Source organism: Cynara cardunculus (genome assembly GCF_001531365.2).
Source record: "Cynara cardunculus var. scolymus isolate 2C chromosome LG 7, CcrdV1, whole genome shotgun sequence".
Lineage (NCBI taxonomy): Eukaryota > Viridiplantae > Streptophyta > Magnoliopsida > Asterales > Asteraceae > Cynara > Cynara cardunculus.
The window spans coordinates 8,007,313-8,030,383 of record NC_037534.1 but is presented as its reverse complement, the minus strand read 5'-3'; the positions used below and the strand labels follow the sequence as shown (position 1 = coordinate 8,030,383).

Here is a 23,071-nt window from a genome sequence, read left to right as displayed (position 1 = left end):
TTTTTAAGAGTTTTAGCCAAATGCATTATAATATAGTATAGATAGTATAGATTTTATCCATTAAGCTCTGAATTTATTAAGCTGTTTATAAGCATTAATTTGTGTGGAGGAATAATAAACTGTTGTTTGATTTTTGTTCTGAATAACAAAAATTATCATCTTAATCTTTTGTCTACATAAAAATAAACGATCTGATAAATATTTTAAATGACAAAAAATTAATTTAAAATAATATGAATTCGATGAGTCCATAACACAATACTTAATAACTTAAAATATACGTAAAAAATGATTTTTCATATATTTATTGTCTTGAACTTGTACTTTGCTTTCTCGAATTATATAAAGATTGTCGGTCCTTGCCATGATCACCTAAACACTTACTGGCTAGGGTTTAGTAAACGACTTCTTAATCAATTAAGCTAACTACAAAGTAAACTCATTTACGTTTGAACGACACTTGGGTTATATTCTTGAAACCGATTGCGTTTAATTGTTTAAATGTCTTAAACCAATCAGACCATTAAACTATTTGTCCTCATTAAGGTATATCTTGGGGACAAATAGAGTAATGTAGCGGTAGCGGTAGCGGTAGCAGTAGCAGTAGCAGTAGCAGTAGCAGTAGCAGGGTCCCTTTTCCATCTATAATTATTCAGCCAAGTTTGTTTTATACCACAAATACTTGCTTCTATTCATGATATTGACATCCGTCTTTGTCAACACTTGTATAAACTGTCAGTTAGAATCATGGTTTTAAATAACTCGTTATAACGTCAAGGTTTGGGTTCGCCGCTATGTTAACCCCCATGCCTTCACCCTAAGACTTGGATTGCACTGTAACATGTTATGATGCGTTACAACACGTTATGGCATGTTACGATGCCTGATTTTGTAAGGCGTGAGGCTACTGTAATATATAATTTGAGCGATAAATGATAATTATGTATGAAACCTAGGACTTAAATAAACATTAAAAAAACCTTAAAAACACGTTATGGGTGGGTGGATGGGTGTGCGTGCACATGGGTGTGCGTGCACATGTGTATGCGTGCAGGGCGCCTTAGGGCACGCCTTGAAAAACTTTATACCTTATCGTAACTCGTAAGGCTTCCAAATAAAACTGGTAAGATATTAGATTTGTTTTTTAGATATGCACAAGATTATCAAAGTGTTTATTTGACTGTTAACTTCAAATTCACATATGATTAATCGAGGTACACATTATGACTAAAACAATTATATAGTGATGAACCAAAAGGAAGACTAACAGATTGAATCCCCGCATATTATTTTCGATTTCAAGATGCTTCAAGCAAAAAATGACATATTTTACGCGCCGACAACCTCAGCATCCAAGGACCGGATTCGGTCCTGATGTCGCATTTTGCACGACATCATCATACTTCCTCACACAAACCTCGGAAAACTGTGTTAACGAATCGAAAACGGAAGAAAACCCGGTCTGAAATCCTACCAGAATAACCCGACATGTTTCTTCAACGTAATCCTTGTGTTTAGCCTTCTCGGTTTCGACCATTTTAGTAAAACCGTCAAGCTGAGCCTTTTTCTCGGCCAGAACATCGACTTTGTTCTTCATGTTCATCGGCTTCGAGCTGACTATATTCCTCTCTTCCCTCTCGAAGCCGACCACTCGTTTCTCTGATTCAGCCACGAGCCGGTCAACCTTCCGTTTCTGTTGCTGTTCGATTCCTTGTTGGGCCCACAGGGTTCGGAGATCTTTTGCGAACCTCTTCATAGCATAAGTCACGGCTTTATCGGGTAAATTCTTTGTAACGGTCAACCAATCTCGACACAGGGCAAAAACAAGCGGCGGACTGCCTTCGTTTTCCGGGGCTATGGTTCTGTAAGCCCACTCGCTCAATGCTTCAATGTATGATTCGGTGGCTGCGATATAACTTGAAAAACACATCCGCCAATTTTGGATTTCGGCCTCGAGTTGAAGAGTTGCAAGATGACGGGATCGATCGCTGGTCAAAGCCGCCGCGGATGGGAATGTTCTTACTTCGAACATTGTTCTGCTTTGCGTTTTATGCGATTCTAACATCACTTTCCAAGTTTTCGTTAGCCTGCAACAATAAAAAAAACCAAAGGGTCAATGGCCCAACGGTTATTGCAGGTCTGGTAGGCCATGGATTCAAACCTTACTAAACGGTATTTGCCGTATATAAATATTATATACTTAAAATAAAACAATCAAACAGAGATCGAACTAAGGTTCAAAGTCAAAATCGGTATGAAATTGTGTTTCGGTGGCGAAAGATGAGTACCCATGTAGCAACTCGATGAGCTGTGGCTGAAGTTCATCATCTCTCACTTTCTCGATCCGCTTAGAGATTGAATCGCAGATCTTTATGCTGACCATAAGTCTCGAGTATAAATCGTTGACTTGGTCTTCGATTCCTTGCTTGTTGGTAGCATTCTCGGTGCTTAATTGCGAAGATTTTCGATCATATATCTTCTTCATCTCATTACCAGCCTAGAAATCATTCATGAAGATCGTCTATCATAACTCAACGTATCAAAAAGAAAAGAAATACCTTCTATAATTCAACGGTATGATATAATTCACGATCATAAGATAACTTATTTTGTGAGAAACCCTCGTTTGGTTGACTATAAGTCAACTTATAAGTTAGTTTTTCGAAAAACTGCCTCAAATACCGTTTTCAAGTAGTGTGTCGATAAGTTGCGAGTGCTTTTTTCTACCTTTTTCTAAGGGGAATTGACCAAAATGACCAGTTTATACACCGTACGCTAACAAAATGACCATTTTTCAGACTTTTTTCAAAAAATAATCAACCAAATGACCAGAAGGTACGAAGGGTTCCTACATGTATCTGATTTGGGGAACAAAAATCAGATGTTATATTTGATTTTGTCCAAACCGCCCCAGACATGCCCAAATTGCCCCCACGGTGATTTTGACCTCTTTTTTGTCTTCTAGTGAAAACAACTTCTAACGCAAGGTGGACGGTGGTAGATGTCGGTATACGGTCGTGGAAGAAGTCGGTCTACGGTGGAAGATGTCGGTATACGGTGAAAGATGTTGATGGACGATGATAAACGTCGGTTTACAGTAAGATGAAGAAAGTGGTCGGTGGAGTCGGTGGACGGTGGGGATGGTGATAATGGTCTCCTCCCACCACCAATTTATATAAAACACTACGTAATAAGACAAAATAGATCGTATCATTGTTTTGTCAAATCGTCATTGATTTTTCAAATCAGCCATCATAGTGCATTAGAAGCGGAAAATAGGGTCAAAATAGTCCATGGGGGCGATTTGGGCTTATCAGGGGCGATCCTACAATATCATATATTATATCTGATTTTTGTCCCCCAAATAGTATACATGCAAACCACTAGAAGACAAAAAAGAAGTCAAAATCGCCCCAAGGAGGCGATTTGGGCATATCTGGGGCGATTTGGACAAAATCAGATATAATATCTTATTTTTGTCCCCCAAATCAGATACATGTGGGACCCCTTCATACCTTTCAGTCAAAATCGCCCCTATTGGGGCGATTTGGTTGGTTATTTTTTGAAAAAGGTCTGAAAAGTGGTCATTTTGGTTAATCTCTTTTTCCCATACAGATTCATTTTTAAATCATTTTACATTGTCATCCGGCGTATCATCTAGTTTTTATCAAACATGATTTTAACGGTTAAGAGTCTTTTAGCCAAAAGCTAGCTTATCAGCTAAATTACCGAACATATGTTATTTTCTGGGCATGTACCTTAACTTCATCATATAGCTTCTTCTCCCAAGCGAATAACCTTCCTAACGTAGACAAATGGCTGCCGGATTCCATTCCTCCGGCCTCATCAAACAGATCGGCATTGCTGTTGAATCCCGTCATTGATGACGAACTCCTGGAGCTATTAGAAAGAAGACTTCGACACGAGGGTGATGTCATTAAACTCGATTTGTGCCATGCTATCGATGGAATCAGTTTCTCTGAACATTCTGCCAAAACAACAACCCGAATTCCACTAGCAAAATGAATATATATATGTATATGTATATAAAGTGAGGTTCAAACGACAACCTGATCAAAATAAGAGAACACGAGAACAACTATACTAAAAATCACATGTGATATATGCATTATATACATGTACACAAGAGAATAAGAAAGTGGTTGAGTCACGTGCGATTTTACGTGCGATTCATGCGACTTTGGTCTCGTCTGCACACCATTGTGACTGTTGGTGTAATTTAGCTGTTTTCTTGTTCTTTCATTTGGTTACCGATCTCATTTGAACACACACACACACATACACATGTATATGTATATGTATATATAGGGTTGGATTCCGGTGATAAGAGAAGTTATGGTGAAAAGTGTAAGAAGAGATCTCTATCATTGGATCAATCTTAATTGAATATCAACACAAATGAGATGCACCGAGATACACCAAATCAATTCCATTCTAAGGCGCAATTCATGGGAGGACATGAGATTGAAGGTGATCAATGATTTAGATTTTTTCTTACGCTTCTCGCTGTATGTGTATATATGATATGTCATGTGGGCAGAGGATTGTGTGAAAAGAAGATTTAAGGATGAGGAGTGTGAGAATAGATCAAGAACCTTGATCAACTTTAATCCCAAACCCACCAATGAATCATGTTTTCCAAATTAACTCTTCTTCTCACCAGAACATATATATATATATATATATAAAATAGGGGTTGGGTTCCGATTGCCATACATGATTGATATATGATGATGAGAGCAAATTACCTTTTGAATCAAGATGATCAAGAGGGCCCACATTGGTGAATTCAAGCATTTTAGAGAATTCAACACCCGATTCATAAGCCTTTAGAAAATGGTCCTCCACATCTTTTAGTGCTTCCAATAGTTCCCTCCCATTATTATTATTGTCGTCATCATCATCTTCTTTGGCCAATGATGACCCCCCCAGGCTCACATTAGCATCAATCACCCCCAGGCTCACATTAGCATCACCCTCTACCTTCATCTTCTCTACCTCCTTCCCCTGCTCGACACCATTCACAGTAAAATTGTCGAAAGGGTTGAAAAAATCCCAACCAACAAAATCATCAGGATTCTGCTCAATTGATGACGATGACGTCACAATAGCTGGTGTGGGGTCCATCACCACACCATCATCATAGAAATGCTCACATACTGAACCGTCACTCTGCTCCGTCTTATCATTATCATCCGCCTTTTCCTTTTCCTTTTCCTCTTCCTCTTCAACGGCGTTTGTTACGGCGGCCTGTTTGGATTGAAGATTCGTGGTGGCCGGAAAAGTGATGAGGAATTGGGAAGAAGACGACGACGACGAATGCCGCGCTACGAACAACCTGAGTGCTAATGCGACGGCGTAAATTGACTGATTGTACTTACAAAGTGCTCCGGCGAGTGCGTACCTCCGATCCACCGCCGATTTCATCAGTCTCTTCCTCTCCCTACACACCGACACTAGTTGGTCGTCGTCGTCTTCCCCAACACCTGATTTTCCGAACGACATCGCACAACCCATGTCAGATTATCGATTGATTGGGGAAAATGGTTGGTGGATTGGCGCTTCAGATAAATTTTGGACGATTTCTAAGAAAAGACAAACATTTAGAAATGAAAAGCGAAATGATTCAAACAGAGTCGTTTGCAGAGAAAAGTGCCAAAGGATTACAAACAGCTTAAGTTCCGGTTGATGACAACCTGTATAAAATAAATACATTAATTTTTTTTTTACTTTTTCAATTGTTTTTAAATAAATAAAATATTCAATTTTTTAATATTATCGTTGTAAAGTTTTATTTATGTGACAATGAATTCAGATTTTATATATATTTAATCAACCCAAAAAAATTCGAAACAATTAACAAACGAAAAATATTGTAATAATTAATAATAATTTAAAAATACTATAAAATAGGAAAATGAGAAATTTACTGTTTTTAGGTAATAAATGTGTGTCATTATTGGGTATTTCGTAATTAATTGTTAGGGTAAATTATAAATTAGGTCCCTGTGGTTATATAACAATTACGAATTGAGTACCTCAATTGAAATAATTACATGTATGGTTATTATGGTTTCGTTTTTGTTACGGATTGAGTCCGTCGGTGTGAGTTTATTAACTTAGTTCCATTAAGTGTGGGGTCTTTTCGTCATCTTATGTTTTCTTTCAAAAATAGAAAATCATATTATATAAGTATATATTATTTATAATAATATGTATGTATATATAGCCACTACCTGCTAAATTCTTGGGTTCCCTCCGTTGACCAATTTTGTCGATCACTACCACTTTCTCTCCTTTCTTTGTAGCCTTCACTTGTCACCACCACTAACCACGACCTTCGAGCCAAGATCCATATCTACCGTTGAAATCCAGCTTTTTATCAACTTCCATGGATGACATCGAAAAAGCAATGAACTGTTGTGTGGTTTCTAGTTCAAGTATCAACATCCACCATACTGTTGATTTAAGGTTGAGGTTGGGTTCGAAAGAGAGATGTGGCTGGAGATGAGGGAGTTCGAAGACTAAGGAGTGGCCGGAGATGGGGGAGCTTGGAGACGGATGAGTGGTTAGATATGGGGTTATGGCCAAAAATGGTGTATGAGACGATGACTTCCTTTTCCACTAAGTGATTGCTTAGKGACCTTAGCGTACGATCTGGGCTGTTTCCCTCTCGACTTTGGATCTTAGCACCCAAAAAGTMTGTCTGTACAAACGATCTAGGCTTTTAGGGGGGTTTTATTTAAGCACTCATGTCAGGCGCACATGGATGGTTCGGTGGAACTTGCCTTAACAGAGTCAGGGTAAGGGATTCAATCTGTAATAAAAACGAAGCCACAATAACCATACATGTAATTATTATTTCTTAGGGCTCAATCCATAATTTTCATATAATCACATGGACGAAATTTGTAATATACTCAAATTGTTATTTGATTACCTAAAATAGAAAAAGTAAAATTAGAAACATTTTAATTAACTTTTATTTCTTTCCTCAAAATAGAAGAAAGAAAAAACATTGAACCTGGTAGATGTCAGACGAAATTAAAACCATCATCGTTTTAAAAGACGTCAAATATAAAAATCTCTTTTGTGGTCACGGGGTTTAAATGCGGTGACTCCGAGCTATCTGCAAAGCAGGTAGTCGTCTTGGGAATAATCGGCTCACATAACAGGTTGGATATCCAGGTTAATCAAAAAAGAAAAAAATGATAACGTTACGACGTACATAATATATATGATGTTTGTTTTATTAAAATGGTCTGTGTATTCTCTTCAGCCAAAATCCCAGTCAAAAAGGACGATAACTTGGTTGCCTATATTGAAAACAATGTGTTTGCCGACGTTGATAATGAAATTATTATCGACATGTTTCAGAAAATGAAAAATCATAGAGGGCGTGTGTACTTTTGGCTTGAACGTTGCTATCAATATAATATCTTTGATATATTTAATTTTTTCGTTACTGACTACAATGAAAATGGAAAAAAAGAAACTTGACAAAGGTTTAACAACCAACCAAGAATCAAAATACTTCACGGAAGGATATTGTCTCCTCCAAAAACTTCAACTTAAGTTGATGTAAGAAAATAAACCGAAAAAAAGGAATCCATGGGGCTGCTTCTGTTGACAACAAAATCAACAGTAAACTATTGAGTAACCAAAAAATAACACACAAAAATCTCGACATAAGCAAAAAACCTATCAAGAATATGGAAAAAAAATCAACGCTATATATATATATATATACATATATATATATATATATATATATATATATATATAGTGTTAACACACACAAAGCAAGTATAGAAACTTCAAGAGATAAAAACATGTCTCATTTGTGTAAACCGTGTAAACCAATCTCATCAATCCATTTTCTTGATCAATGGCCAATATTAGTTTACTTTATTTTGAGAAATTAAAAAAATATATATATATTAAAATTTTATTTTATTTCAACAGTAAGGGCAAAAATGGTAAACAAAATTTAACATTTGCTAACATCCTTCTTGATATTAATGACACTATTTTCATTTTTTAAAGCAATATATTATTTTTAACTTTAAATCACATCCATCAATAAAACATATAAAAAAAATGAATATATCACACCATATTCAATTATATGGAGTGAATTGTTTTAAATTTTAAATTACATTATATGAACGAAATTAGTTTCACCATGAAAATGTTTCGGTTCACATAATTTATTTGCAACAAGACCCGATTTCACGTTCATGAAACATGTTTCATTTTCCTTTTCATAATTTATTTTCAAAATRCACCGGTTTCATTTTCCTTTTCATCAACAAAATGGATCAACTACACTATCAATGCAACGGTTTCACCATAAAAATGTTTTGGTTCACCTAATTTATTTGCAACATAAACCGGTTTCACGTTCATGAAACCTGTTTCATTTTCCTTTTCATAATTTTTTTCAAAATGCACCGGTTTCATTTTGCTTATCATAAAAAAAAGGTTAACTACACCATCCTTGCAACGAGTTCACCATAAAAATGTTTCGGTTCACCTAATCTTTGCAACATGAACCGGTTTCACGTTCATGAAACCTGTTTCATTTTGTGGATTTTTTTTTGTTCATCTACGTTTTGATGATTTCATTCTATAATTTTTCCTGATTATAACTCATGACAATATATGAAATCCAAATTTTTAATATTTTAATATAATTAAATATTTAAATGTTACCATTTATATAATTTCCTTTATTACGTTTCCTTAATTAAGATTTATTAATGACTTCCATATATAATAAAAAATATTGTAAATGATCGAAATACTCTTATTGATTAAATTTAATTAGAAAAAAAAGAAATTTTCCTATTTGGTCGAAATTAGTTTACACGGTTTTCATTTGAACGTGCTCGTATATATATATATATATATATATATATATATATATATAGGGTTGGGTTCACGTGAGACCAGCCTGTTTTCGTAAGACCCGTGAGACCACATTTTTACACGTAACCTTCACAGCAAAAACACTGTGAAGGTTTAAAAAAAGTCGAACCTTCACAGCAAAAACATTGTGACGGTTTTAAAAACTCACCTTCACAGCATTTTGCTGTGAAGTTTCAAGTGTAAAATGTTGGTCTCACGGGTCTCACGAAAACAGGCTGGTCTCACATGATCCTAAGTCTCTCTCTCTCTATATATATATATAGGGGGGAGTTCAAATAAAAACCACTTAATTTGTAAAAACCGTGAAAACCTCATTCAACCAATCATAATTTTTCATTTTGTTCATTTTTTTGTAATTATGAGAGTTTGATTAACCATTTTTATTGTGGAKGGTGTTAATCATGGATATTATCATCTTCATTATTTTAATTTTAGAGAAATACATGAAACAGTTTCATTAAAATTTTATTAAGTAGTATATGAAACAATTTCATCAAAAAAAGTATTATATGAAACAATTTCACAAGATTAACAATTTCATGAAAAAATTTCATAAGATTAACGACGGATAAGAGTAGTTTTTAAGGTTTTTACAAATTGGAGTGGTTTTCATTTGATCGTTCCTATATAATTTAGTTCTCATGTGATTAAGCCCATATATATATATATATATATATATATATTGTTAACACACACAAAGCAAGTATAGAAACTCCAAGAGATACTTATATTAGGCATAACTAACCTTCAAAAGCTTAGAATAACTTAGTGGGATGAGAAATGTGAACATCTTATATCTCAAGAATTGTTTAGATTGTCGGTTGCAATCAATGTCACAATATTCACCACTTCCAATTGAAAAACAAATTTTAGTCATTTATGCAGCTGTCAATGGATTCTATGACCGAATGCCACCAGACAGAGCCTCTGATTCTTCAATTGCTCTTTCTTTCGCTCTAAGATTTCTCACTGTTCGTATGAAAATGGGGAAGAGGGCTTCTACCTACGCTTGGTTGGGAAAAGGGTGAATGGTCCCAAAAGAGAACTCAAGTTTCGCCTTGATTGATACGACCACCTTACTAATAGAAAGGGTCAAAATGCGCTCAAGCAACCTATCTTACTAATATAATAAGAATTAAAGGCCCTGCCTACTGAAATAGATGTGAATGATCGTGACAGCTCTTAAAATYCTATTCAGTCTGATTAGATATGTCGTTGAAAGAAAGTGATTATGTTCCCTCTCTTTTTTAGGAAGGCTTTTACTTTGTCACCCGGGATCCACCACAGATTGGGTTTGAGAGCCGGATTTGACCCCTACACACGAAATTTCACTCTCCTCTGTCTCACTCAAGTGAATTGGTCAGATAGCTCCATCGAACTGCGATAGCTGCTAGTCTACCTATATGCAAGATGGAAAGAGTTAACATTCATGTTGCACTTTGAAAAATTAGCGAAGACCTTTGAACTTTTTCAATCAATCTCATAACATAATATAATTGCATTATTACCAAAGTGTAAAAGAGAGTAAAGCCAAAGGATGTCGGCATTTGAAAAGACATGTTGCGTCATAAATAGTAAAAAAACATAAAATAGGGAAAAAAGAAAAATACCATAAATTAAGAAAAAAAAAATTAGAGGAATGATTATTATGTTTAGAAGTTTCCACCTCATTCCTTATGATTGTTGTTTTTATATATACTAGAAGGATACTCGTGCAAGGCATCGAGACATATTTTAATTTTAATGTTTCGTTTTTTTTATCATTGTCGATATATTACGATTTTATATGGTTTTGAAAAAGCGATAATGTTTCTATTTTTGAATAAAATATAAATTTGAAAATATCATATAAAATTTGCAAAAAATATATCAATATTAGTATTAAATTAACTATTTAAAAGTTCTTGTTTGTGTATTTTTTTTAATTCAAAATTTTTATTATAATTTAATTTAATGTAACGAGTTAACTTAATTTAGGTTTAATAATATATTTTTTATAAAGATAATAATTAAGTAATATGTTAGAAATCATTAATTATCCTAATTATATTTTAGATTTTTTGTAATTTAAAATGAGATGTTTATCCTCTATTTGATTATGTTTATCCGTAGTTAGTTATACGAATTCAAACATAGAGCTTTAATAAGTTGTACTTATACATAATTTACTTATAATCTTGAATTTTAAGTAATATGCATCAATAAACAGTATTTTATGCATAAAAAATGGTTTTTAAGAGTTTTTGTCAAATGTTTTATAATACAATATAGATAATATAAAGTAAGTTAGAAAATTTTAAAATATATAATAATTAAATATTTAACATTTTAGAAAAAGCAGATATATTTAAAGAAAAATCGGTGGTTGTCATAAAAAACACAATGAATTCGTTTTTAATGAAAGAACATTCGTTATTGTCACAGATTTTTGGGTATAGATCATAACCACCCCTAGGTCCTTAAGTTACACCCTTGTAGTTACCGTCTTTTGAGGGTATAGATCCTTCCACACCAGGTAGTATGACGACATTTCCATGATGACATCACTATCGTATTTGTGTTTCTTGACTTGAATCTTGTGAGTAAAGTGAGGTTGAAGGACCCTATGTTATACCTCAGAGGCGGTGGGGTCAATGTCTCACTGAAAACTCTGCACCGCTATCGACCACCACAAAACTAGGTACCACTGAAGTTTTCTGGTTATCAGCCACCACTGTCTCATGGATAGGTTAAAATAAGTAAGGGGCAATCTGATGAACACATGTCCCATAAGTCATTACCATGTCACTTTACCTTAGAAATTAAACTTGACAAGGATTGAGAATCTTGCCAAGTAAAAGCAATAACAAGGACTGAGAGAATTACCTGATAAGTGGCAATGATGACTCTTACTCGGTAAGCGCTTGCCGGATAAAAATGTTCCATACGATGCCTTTTAATGGACTAAAATCTTATCCGGTAAGTCAAGTGAAAACATTGACTTTTAATGTAAGCCTTGCCCTGTAAGCATTTGGTTAAACGGATCCTAAGCCCCCTCCACCACACCCTACCGCCCCATGCCATGCTAACTGTAATACCTTGAAAGTTAGAGATTTAAATACGATGATCTCATGGAAAATGAGAGACTGAAAGAGATTTTGGACACGAAAAGCTTTTTTTGAAGCTAACCCTTTTATTTAGATTCATATTTGTTACTATCATACTTGGTTGATTCAGTGCAAGTAAGAATAACGAATAGGTGTATGAATGTCGATTTCTTTCTTCGTTCTTTATTAGGTAACTAGCACGATTCTTATCTACTTTCCTATATGGCTAATTACATCAGATAATTTAACCACAACGGTGGTGCCTGATTGGTTTGAGCTTAACTCCAAAGGTCAAAAGTATCAGGAGGTCTCAAGTTCAAATCCAATGAGGAATAAAAATCCCCTTGTGGCCACGGAGGTTCAAATGCGGTGACTCCGGGTTATCTGCAAAGCAGGTGGTTGCCATGGGATTAGTCGGTTCAAATAGCGGGTTGGATATCCAGGTTAATCAAAAATTACATCAGATAACAACTTACTTTTAGTCGATTCTCATTTTAATCAATTTACGTTTTTCTTCATGCAACCGATCTTCTTGTTTAAATCATTCGTTACGAGGTGATTTAAGTTCATCATCCGCTCAACGAGTTTGCAGTTAGGAGCATATTTCTTGGTCATTGTCTTAATCTTGAAGGAAAAAATAAATCTAAGGGGGTATTTGGACAGAGGTATCAAGCTCATTAATGTACTGGAAATAGAAAAAACTGTTTCATTTTATATAATTTCTCCAATAAATCCAAATGTCTGTTATAGGTCAAACCGAGCGTTTTATTTGTCATTCTCATTTTCGTTCTTCTGCATGAACCAAACAGCTCCTAAGTCACACAACCTAGAATACTGAAATGATAATAAGTAGCTACGTACGTAATCTCTATAACCTATTTCTTGCATCGTCGAATGCAACTCAAAAATTAAAAACTTTTCGATGTTTACCAAATCTAACAAACTGATGCTTACCATTTATGTGCTTCATACCAGAAAACCATGTAAAGCATGTCCCTAATGTATCTTCAATGTAATCAAGAGCAGGATAAATGATCTACTAAAAATATCTTATAACGTAAAAAATACTTTTAAATTCAAAAAACGTACATCTACCGCCAATGAATATTGTAAAGTAAAAAATATCTAGATCAATTTTATTGTACACATACCTAATGACAATTAAACCCTTGTACGCAACAGCAACGCTCACTCTCGACACCTCTGGTTGCCCCCATTGTTTTCTGTTCTCCATACCGCTTATCGTTGCAGTTGGATCCAACCTTAATATTGTTTGACAGGACCACGAAGAAACTTGACATACATGTGGTCGATTTTTTGAAAAATTTAGTCGGTTTTCAATCTCGTGACAGGGGCCTTTTTGTGTGATTGCGTATGCAAACAAATGTAAACTATTAATAAATTAATTTTAAAAAATGAATTTAAAATTTAAAGTTAATAAAATCATTGTTCAAAAAAATAACAAGGGTTTTACTGAATTATAATTTGTATTTATCTCGATTTTTATTTGAAATTAATATTTTATATGAATAGAGGTGTAACATCAACATTATCTTCGGTCTGCAGAAATCTAGACCGATTGGTCATGCATACCTAAAGAAGGCCGAGAGTTTAACACGGAGCCATTGTATGCCAAGTTTCGTCTTTGTCATCTTATGAAACGCCCTATATTGAGTCAAGTCCATCCAAATCTATGCATCAAATTCGAACGCACGATCAATTTCTCATATTTGGTCTAACTGTCTCAAAAAGCCCTATAGCGATCAGAAAGCAGTTGATATAATTCAAAATCACTCTCATAATGTAACACTCTCGTCAACTCCATCTTCATCACATAGCAAAAATGTGTTGATTCAAAGAGTTGCACATTTTTGTTATGTAAGGAAGATGAATTTGACGAGAGTCTTGCAACGCGAGTGTGATTTTTCATTATATCAACAAGTTCCTGATCGCTATAACCTCCTACAGACTACAGATGCAAATATGAGAAATTGATCGAGTGGTTGGTTTTCATGTAGAAACATAAGATAATATTTAGGCCCTTCAAATGAAAACCAGCCACCCGATCAATTTCTCATATTTGCATCTGCAGTCTATAGAAGCATCTTAGCAATCCGGAAGCAGTTGATATAGTCAAAAATCACACACACAGTGCAAGACTCTAATCAATTTCATCTTCCTTACATAACAAAAATGAGCAATTCTTTGAACCGACACATTTTTTGCTATGTAATGAAGATGGAATTGATGAGAGTGTTACATTGTGAGGGTGAGTTTGGACTATATCAACTGCTTCGTAATTGCTAAGGTGCTTTTTGCAACAGTCAGACCAAATATGAGAAATTGATCTTGCCTTCGGATTTCATGCATAGGTTTGGATGAACTTGAACTCAGTATAGAGCATTTCATAAGATGACGAAGACGGAAGTTGGCATACGTTGACTCCGTGTTAAACTCTGCCTTCTTTAGGTATACATCGCCAAACGTTCTAGATATCTGCAAATACACGTCATTTGAAAAAAATGTACTTTAATTATATTTTCATTTTAAACAGTCAAACACATCTTTTAAAATATAAATTCCACATAAATAAATAAATAAAACCGGATAAAATATTTTTAAATATTTGCTTTATCATAATGAATTAGATGTACCTATATATATTGCAAAACTTTGAAAACCCTTTTATAATTAACCATATCAGAGATGATGTTAATGTTTACTTTTCATTCGTATCAAATAACAATTCTAAATAACGATTGAGGTAAATACAAATTGCAATTCAATTAAACCGTTAAATAACTTGCTATTTTCCTTCATATAAAATATTAATATTAATTTTGGATCCACCCATATCGGCACATGAAATCCAACAGTACGATGAATTTCTCATATTTACAGTCCAGAATCACCCTCACAATATAAGACTCTCATCAATTCCATCTTCATTACATAGCAAAAATATGATGATTCGAGGAATTGCTCATTTTTTTTTAAATATATAATATTTATATACCGCAAATGCAACAAATAAACTCACACACCCTCCTCACCTATGGTGAGGTTTGAATCCCTGACCTCCTAGAAGGCCAAGGGCTACAATACCGCTAGGCTAAAGGCCCTTTGGTTGGAATTGCTCATTTTTGTTATGTAATGAAGATGAAATTGAAGAGTTTCTTGCATTCTGAGGTGATTTTGGACGATATCAACGGCTTCCTGATTGCTAAGGTACTTATGCAGAACGTCCGATGCAAATATAAGGAATTGACCATAAAGCTAGATTTCATGTATAGGTATGGATGAATGCCAACTTAATATTGGTTGTGTTTTAGGCCAAGTTTTGTCTTCCTGATTTTATCGAAAACAACTAATATTGAGTTTGGATTCATCCATATCTATATATGAAATCCAACTTTAGGATCAATTCCTCATATTTGCATCCGACGATCTGTGGAAGTACCTTATCAATCAGGAAGCTGTTGATATCGTCCAAAATAACCTTACAATGGAAGAATCTCATCAACTTCATTTTCATTACATATCAAAAATGAGTAATTCCACGAACCAACACATTTTTGCTATGTAATGAAAATGGAATTGATGAGAGTTACATTGTAGGGGTGATTTTGGACTATATCAACAGCTTCCTGATTGATAAGGTACTTTCACAGACCGTCGGATGCAAATATGAGGAATTGATCCTAAAGTTGGATCTCATGTATAGGTATGGATTTCATCCTCTACATTTATTATTTGTGTATTTATTTAGTTTTCATTCTTAATGCAGCAGGGAAAGTGTGAGATTCAGTGGTTTTAGTGTTGTTCACATCCAAATTTTTGGATGGTTAGAAATTGGTGTTAACTTGTGGTGGGATGAGGGATGTTATCAAGATTCATAAATTTTCTAAAGGCCTGATGGCGACCTTCTGATAATTCTGATGCAGTTGGCAGACAAGAGGGTCTTCTTTGGTTTAACGACATTGGTCAGCATTTCAATGGTGATTACTCCATGGTAGTGGTTTAAGCCAACATGTTGCTTGAGGATCAAAGCCAAATTGAGTCAGGTCCATTGACCTTTCTTGATTCTTTTATTGGTGTATATTCTGGTCATGGTGGCCCCGAAACGTCTCGTTATCTTAATGATCATCTTTTTCATAATCTCAAGAGTGAGTGAGATTGTTAACAACAAAGTTAGAGTGAGTGAGATTGTTAACAACAAAGTTAACAATCTCACTCACTCTTGAGACTATGGAAAAGGTGATCATTAACACAACGAGACGTTTCGGGGCCACCATGACCAGAATATACACCAATAAAAGAATCAAGAAAGGTCAATGGACCTGACTCAATTTGGCTTTGATCCTCAAGGAACATGTTGGCTTAAACCACTACCATGGAGTAATCACCATTGAAATGCTGACCAATGACTTTAAACCAAAGAAGACCCTCTTGCCTGTCAACTGCATCAGAACCATCAGAAGGTCGCCAGCAAACCTTTAGAAAATTTTATGAATCTTGATAACATCCCTCATCTCACCACAACTTAACACCAATTTCAAACCATCCAAAAATTTGGATGTGAACAACACTAAAACCACTGAATCTCACACTTTCCCTGCTGCATTAAGAATGAAAACTAAATAAATACACAAATAATAAATGTAGAGGATGAAATCCATACCTATACATGAGATCCAACTTTAGGATCAATTTCTCATCTTTGCATCCAACGGTTTGTGGGAGAACCTTAGCAATCAAGAAGCAGTTGATATAGTCCAAAATCACCTCCACAATGTAAGACTCTCATCAACTCCATTTTCATCACATAGCAAAAATGTGTTGATTCGTGGAATTACTCATTTTTTATATGTAATGAAGATGAAGTTGATGAGATTCTTCCATTGTGAGGTTATTTTGGACGATATCAACAGCTTCTTGATTGCTAAGGTACTTCCACAGACCGTCGGATGCAAATATGAGGAATTGATCGTAAAGTTGGATTTCATGTATAGATATGGATGAATCCAAACTCAATATTAGTTGTTTTCGATAAAATCAGGAAGACAAAACTTGGCATCGAAAACAACCAATATTGAGTTGGGATTCATCCATACCTATACATGAAATCCAACTTTACGATCAATTCCTCATATTTGCATCCGACGGTCTATGAATGTACCATAGCAATCAGAAAGCTGTTGATATCGTCCAAAATAACCTCGCGATGGAAGAATCTCATCAATTTCATCTTCATTACATATCAAAAATGAGTTTTTCCACGAATCAACTCATTTTTGCTATGTAATGAAAATGGAATTGACGAGAGTCTTACATTGTGAGTGTGATTTTGGACTATTATCAACTGTTTCCTGATTGCTAAGGTTCTCCCACCGACCGTTGGATGCAAAGATAAGAAATTGTTCGTGAGTTTGGATTTCATGCATAGACTTGGACGGATCCAAACTCAATATAGGGTGAGATAGGATCACAAAGACGAAACTTGGCATACAATGGATCCATGTTAAACTCTACCTTGTTTACGTATAAATCACCTAATCGATTTTGATATCTACAAACCAGTTAAATGAAGTTAATTCAACAATATACTAAATACAGTAGAATTAATTAAAATGACGATAACCATTTTGAAAATCCATACGGATGGGAAATCTTATTTTGGGTCCTTTGGTTGGTTGAAATTCTTCTGATTTGAAAAACGTCACTTCTTAATAGAGGAATGTCACTTCTTTATATATTGGGTTCTTCCGTGATTAACCCTTACTGATAGAAAGGATTGATTTCTCATAATCGCATTCATATCTGTACATGAAAATCAGCCAATGAACATGTTTGATTGTGTATCAGTTATCAGTTAGGGACTCGATCATTGAACATGTGAAAGTTCCTTGGGGGGTTTTTTGAACTTTTCCCTAACGGAAACTGTCTAAAATGAGAATTGACTACACGTAAGTTGTTATCCGACGTAATTACCCGTATCGACAACTATACAAGAGTCGTTTGTTATTCTTACTTGCACCAAAACAACGCAAATACGATAGTAACAAATATGAATCTGAATAAAAGGATTAGCTTCAAAATAAGCTTTTCGTGTCCAAAATCTCTTTGGCCCTCTCGTTTTTCCTTCGATCACCGTATTATAATCGCTAACTTTCAAGGTAGCAGGAATACCCTTTAATCTATCCACCACATGATGGTGGCTGATAACTGGAAAAACTTAAGCGGTACCTAGTTACGTGGTGGTCGATAATGGTGCAAGAGTTTTCGGTGAGAGATTGACGCCACCGCCTCTAAGAGACAACACAGGGCCCTTCGAGCTTGCTTTACTCACAAGATTTGAGTCCAGAAACACAACTACGACAGTGATGTCATCGTGGAAATGTCGCCTTACTCCCCTATCGATTTTCTTCAAATCGGAGTACCTCATCTCCCGCTTCTTTGCCGCCTCCTGTAACGCCGTTTTCACCAGCCTCTTGGCACTTCCCTGCAACACACAAATCAGGTTTATGTGCCCCTTATAGTGTGTGTGTGTGTGTGTACTGTTTGTAAGATGTCTCTAAAGTTATCGACAATGGTATCCAACTTGTATGACGCAGATATTATTAGAAGCATCTGTTGAATGAAATAGTAAATAATTTTATTTGCGCATTTTTGTTATGTAATGAAGATGGAATTGACGAGTGTCTTACATTATGAGGGTGATTTTGGACGATATCAACTGCTTCTTGATTGCTAAGATGCTCCCAGAGACCGTCGGATGCAAATATGAGAAACTGATCGTGTGGTTGGATTTGATGCACAGATATGGATGGGTCCGAACTCAATATTGGGCGTGTGATAGGATCACGAAGACGGAACTTGGCGTACAATGGCTCTCTGTTAAACTCTGCCTTCTTTAGGTAGACATCACCTATCGATCTAGATATCTGCAAACCAATTAAATCAACAATATATAGAAAGCATCAATAACCATCTTGAAAACACACACATGGTTATTTTGAAATCTTATTTTGGTTGAATGACCTTTTGACAGATTCGAGAATACGCAAAAATGCCACTAAAATAAACTCGTCACAAGGTTGTTTTTTGAATAAAATTCTCGTTTAAGGTCAATGGGGATATTTAGTTTAACCACCATCTATGAAAGTCACTTTTACAAACTAATCTTCTCGTGTTTTTAAGCATCTAAATTGTCGTTGACAAGAAAATATGCATCGCATGTAAGAGTTTATTTCTTCAAATGCAAAGAAAGAGAAGCCCACATAAGAACTCATTTTAAAAAAAGCTTGGCAATCCGAGTCAATGAAAAAAGGGAATAGAAGCCTCAGGGCACAATAAAGTTGGTTCCGGGATGGTATACTTGCACAAACAGGCGAGGGGATTGGGCTCCTAGCGGGGGCTTTGGACTCTTACTCCAGCCACCTAGGGGGCGATTAGCCTCTTGGGATGGGGGCCTGATTGAGGGTTGTTGGTTACAAGAAAGAGACTGAATATGATCTGGAGGTATTCCCACATAAAAATGGTGTCATATTGACTTGGTGTCCTTACGAAGAAGATACCTGACAATCTACAATTATATACGAGACCTCACAATTTCATAACGTGGCTCATACATTAGACCTCACAATCTGCAATTATATTAATGTTTCTGCTCGCTCGTACTTTTTCACAAGCTGGGGGTCTACAAGGGTAGATGAAAATGTCTACGTACATCCCAACCCGACCCCACTTTCGAGTAGGATATACTAGGTTCATTTAGTTTGGTCATTATTGAGGGAATCCATCCGACCCACTACCTAGGGGTGTTAAAAAAACTAAAACGATGAACGACGCCAACTTTTAAGTGAACCAAACCAGAAAAAGTTGGCTTTTCAGTTTGATTTTTAGAGTCGGATGGTTAACCAAAAAACCCAATATATTAAACATATTTTTCTTCAGTAGTGCACTAGCTTACGAACAGTCTACTAATGATTCGTTTCAGTTCGACTGCAAGATTGATGTCCTTTTCAATCAATAAGCCTTCTAAATCTACTTGTATGATTTTCAAAACAAGCCCCACGAAGAATAACCAGAAACTTGAAGCTTAAGAAAGATGAAGTTGAGAACATGCATATTTTAGCAACGTAAATGATGCAAACATAAGTAAGAGACTAGAGGAAGAGGCAAAACAGACCTAAAGTACTTTATCACTAATTTCAAGTTCATTTCTAGCACATCGCATCTATCTCGTTAAGCCTCCACTTCATAAAACTCGATCACACTTCAAAGTCTACGTTGTTAACTAGCAAACCAATTCAAGGGAGAGACTCATTTTCTCTTTGTTGTGTGCTTCCGCGTCTTCCCACCAGACCAAACAAGCCCAATATATCCCACCCGGAGATGGGGTCGTGGATGTACGCAGACTTGTCCTCTAGACAACCTCATTACTGATCATATCCACATATAACTTTCAACACTTTCTCACATATAACTAACTCTCACAAGGGTAAAACTAAGCTAAACAATATTAATTACGACCTTTTGCCACTTGGCAAAAGATATCCCTAGAGAAAGTTCATGGATATGGTAATTAGCACCAACAATTCTAGATAGATCACTAGTACATTATCGAATTTGGTTTGCCAGGCTAGCTACTCAGACCATTCAAGGCAATTAAACAGATCAATTGACGACATACAACACGTGCCATCAGCCAGAAACACCATTAAAACATCATTCATATATGAATCAAAACATACCTGTATAAGGCCCTTCACACGCCATACGTTATGCTTTAAAACCACAATCTGTGGGTCATCAGGATGCAAAGTGTGGAGCTCCTGCCTAATGGACTCTATGCTCGCATTATGTTCTATCGATAGTTGGATGGCAATAACCTCCCCAGTTGACCTCACACCTCTTCCCAAAACAGCACGTGAATCGCCAACATTAGCAATGTAAAGGGTCCCGCTACAAATCACACCAACCAAACAACAAGTTCCGACAGCAGCCAATTGTGGTTTCACTGTCCACTGTTTAGCAACAATAGACATAAACCCATCTTCTGTTGCCTGAAATGCTTTTCGTATTACATTCACCGATATTGAATGTTCTTCCGATGCAAGCCCTACAAAACCCCCAAAAATCAATAACAAATGAACTGAGAGCAAAAATGAAAAAGAGTAACAACAAAGTTAACAATCTCACTCACTCTTGAGATTATGGAAAAGATGATCATTAACATAACGAGACGTTTCGGGGCCACCATGACCATCATATACACCAATAAAGGTTCCATATGGACCAGAATCAAGAAAGGTCAATGGACCTGACTCAATTTGGCTTTGATCCTCAAGCAACATGTTGGCTTGAACCACAGCCATGGAGTAATCACCATTGAGATGCTGACCAATGTCTTTAAACCAAAGAAGACCCTCTTGCCTGCCAGCTGCATCAGAACCATCAGAAGGTCGCCAGCAGGCCTTAAGAAAATTTATGAATCTTGATAACATCCCTCATCTCACCACAACTTAACACCAATTTCTAACCATCCAAAAAATTTGGATGTGAACAACACTAAAACCACTGAATCTCACACTTTCCCTGCTGCATTAAGAATGAAAACTTAAATAAATACACAAACAATAAATATGGAGGATGAAACCAAAATCAAAAATCACATCAGCTCCTAACACACAAAAGGAATTAAGACGAATGTCTGGGGTCAAATCAAATCTGGAACACCCGTCAGCATTTAGAATCAGACAATTGATTAGTCAGATAAAGAAAGTAGAAATAAATGAAAAAACGTATAAATAGAGAGAGAAGAAAGACGACTCACAGTTGAAAAGTTAGGCCTTCTTCAGGGTGAGGGGTATGTTTTCTGGTGGAGCTACTGAAGGATACCAAATGAAAACGATGGAGATCTGAAGAAATTAGGGCAAACCCATGTGCGATTTAGATGTTTTAGATCTGTAGATCAATCAAATATCGAAACCCTGTTGATACGTAGAGATTTGTTAATTTTATGATCCAATTTCTCGCACAAGTCTGATCAAGATAGGGAGAGATGATCAAAGAGTGAACAAGAGAAGAGAGGGTTAATGACGACTACTCCTCCCATCCTTCAACATTTCTCCATTTTCCAAATTATTAAACAATAAATTAATCCTCAAATATTTAAAATAATGAAAATATTTCTCTCTTCGCATTAAATTTTAGATAATTTTATTTGATGTGGGCAAAAAAATCTTTATTTTAGATTATCTCTTTATTTTCAATAGATATATTATATATTACAGGAGTCTAATCAAACGAGAACTAGATAATTTGTGTTAACTGTGAGTTCTAATACGAGTCAATCACAAATTAATCAGTTCTTCCTTTAATGAACTTCATATATTATATATTTTATACATGGATCGTTTCTTCGTTAAAAAAAATCTTCCAAAAACTGGTTTACCGTATGTGTCGATTCAAAACTGAAACCAAACCGTTGTTTTTCAAACTTTATATTTTTTAAGTTAAAGTAAACTCAAGTACTTATTCGGTTTTAAACCAAATCGTTTTGAGCGTCGTTTAACAAATGTTTACTCGGATAAGCACTTATAGAGTAAAATTTTAGTCCACCTAAACGTTGTCGTACGCAACAATTTAACCGATAAGAGTTATCGTCCTCACTTACTGGGTAAGACTCTCGGTCCTTACTTCTGCTCTTATAGGGTAAGATTTTTTGTTCTTTCCATATTTATCTGGTAAAATAATGTGATTTGATAAGCGCTTACAAAACCCAACCAAACTAAAAGGGTGTTTACCGAGTAAGCGTTTGGTAAACAACCCTTTAGTTCGGTTCGGTTTTTGTTTTCATTTTTTATTTTATTTTTTTGGTTTCAGTCATATTCTAGTTCGGTCTAGCAAATTTAACATGTGACTAATTCGATAATCTGTGGACGACAATTCTTCTACATTTGACTATTATGATGACATTACAAGTTTGCTTTAAATTTTGACTATTACGACATATTTTTAAACGAAAT

The 23,071-nt window shown here is 35.4% G+C and overlaps 2 protein-coding genes across 4 annotated transcripts; both read right to left on the bottom strand.

Annotated features, from left to right (window-relative positions):
• Positions 1-1,267: 1,267 nt before the first annotated feature.
• On the bottom strand, positions 1,268-3,943 carry LOC112515945 (nitrate regulatory gene2 protein-like). Its single transcript, XM_025122929.1, has 3 exons — positions 3,759-3,943; positions 2,289-2,497; positions 1,268-2,087 (listed from the first exon to the last, which is right to left on the bottom strand). Exons 1-3 carry the CDS (start codon positions 3,936-3,938, stop codon positions 1,346-1,348), a joined length of 1,131 nt encoding a protein of 376 aa, XP_024978697.1. The 5' UTR covers positions 3,939-3,943; the 3' UTR covers positions 1,268-1,345.
• A 14,056-nt stretch (positions 3,944-17,999) lies between these two features.
• Positions 18,000-22,186, bottom strand: LOC112515411 (probable protein phosphatase 2C 60). Of its 3 annotated transcripts, none has more exons than XM_025122207.1 (5): positions 21,877-22,186; positions 21,247-21,641; positions 20,795-21,162; positions 18,746-18,982; positions 18,000-18,540 (listed from the first exon to the last, which is right to left on the bottom strand). In XM_025122207.1, exons 2-5 carry the CDS (start codon positions 21,545-21,547, stop codon positions 18,289-18,291), a joined length of 1,158 nt encoding a protein of 385 aa, XP_024977975.1. In that variant the 5' UTR covers positions 21,548-21,641; positions 21,877-22,186; the 3' UTR covers positions 18,000-18,288. The 3 variants fall into 3 exon arrangements, with proteins under 3 accessions (XP_024977975.1, XP_024977976.1, XP_024977977.1); XM_025122208.1 differs by having other exon boundaries at positions 21,247-21,638; positions 21,877-22,151; XM_025122209.1 differs by having other exon boundaries at positions 21,247-21,483; positions 21,877-22,150.
• Positions 22,187-23,071: the final 885 nt, after the last annotated feature.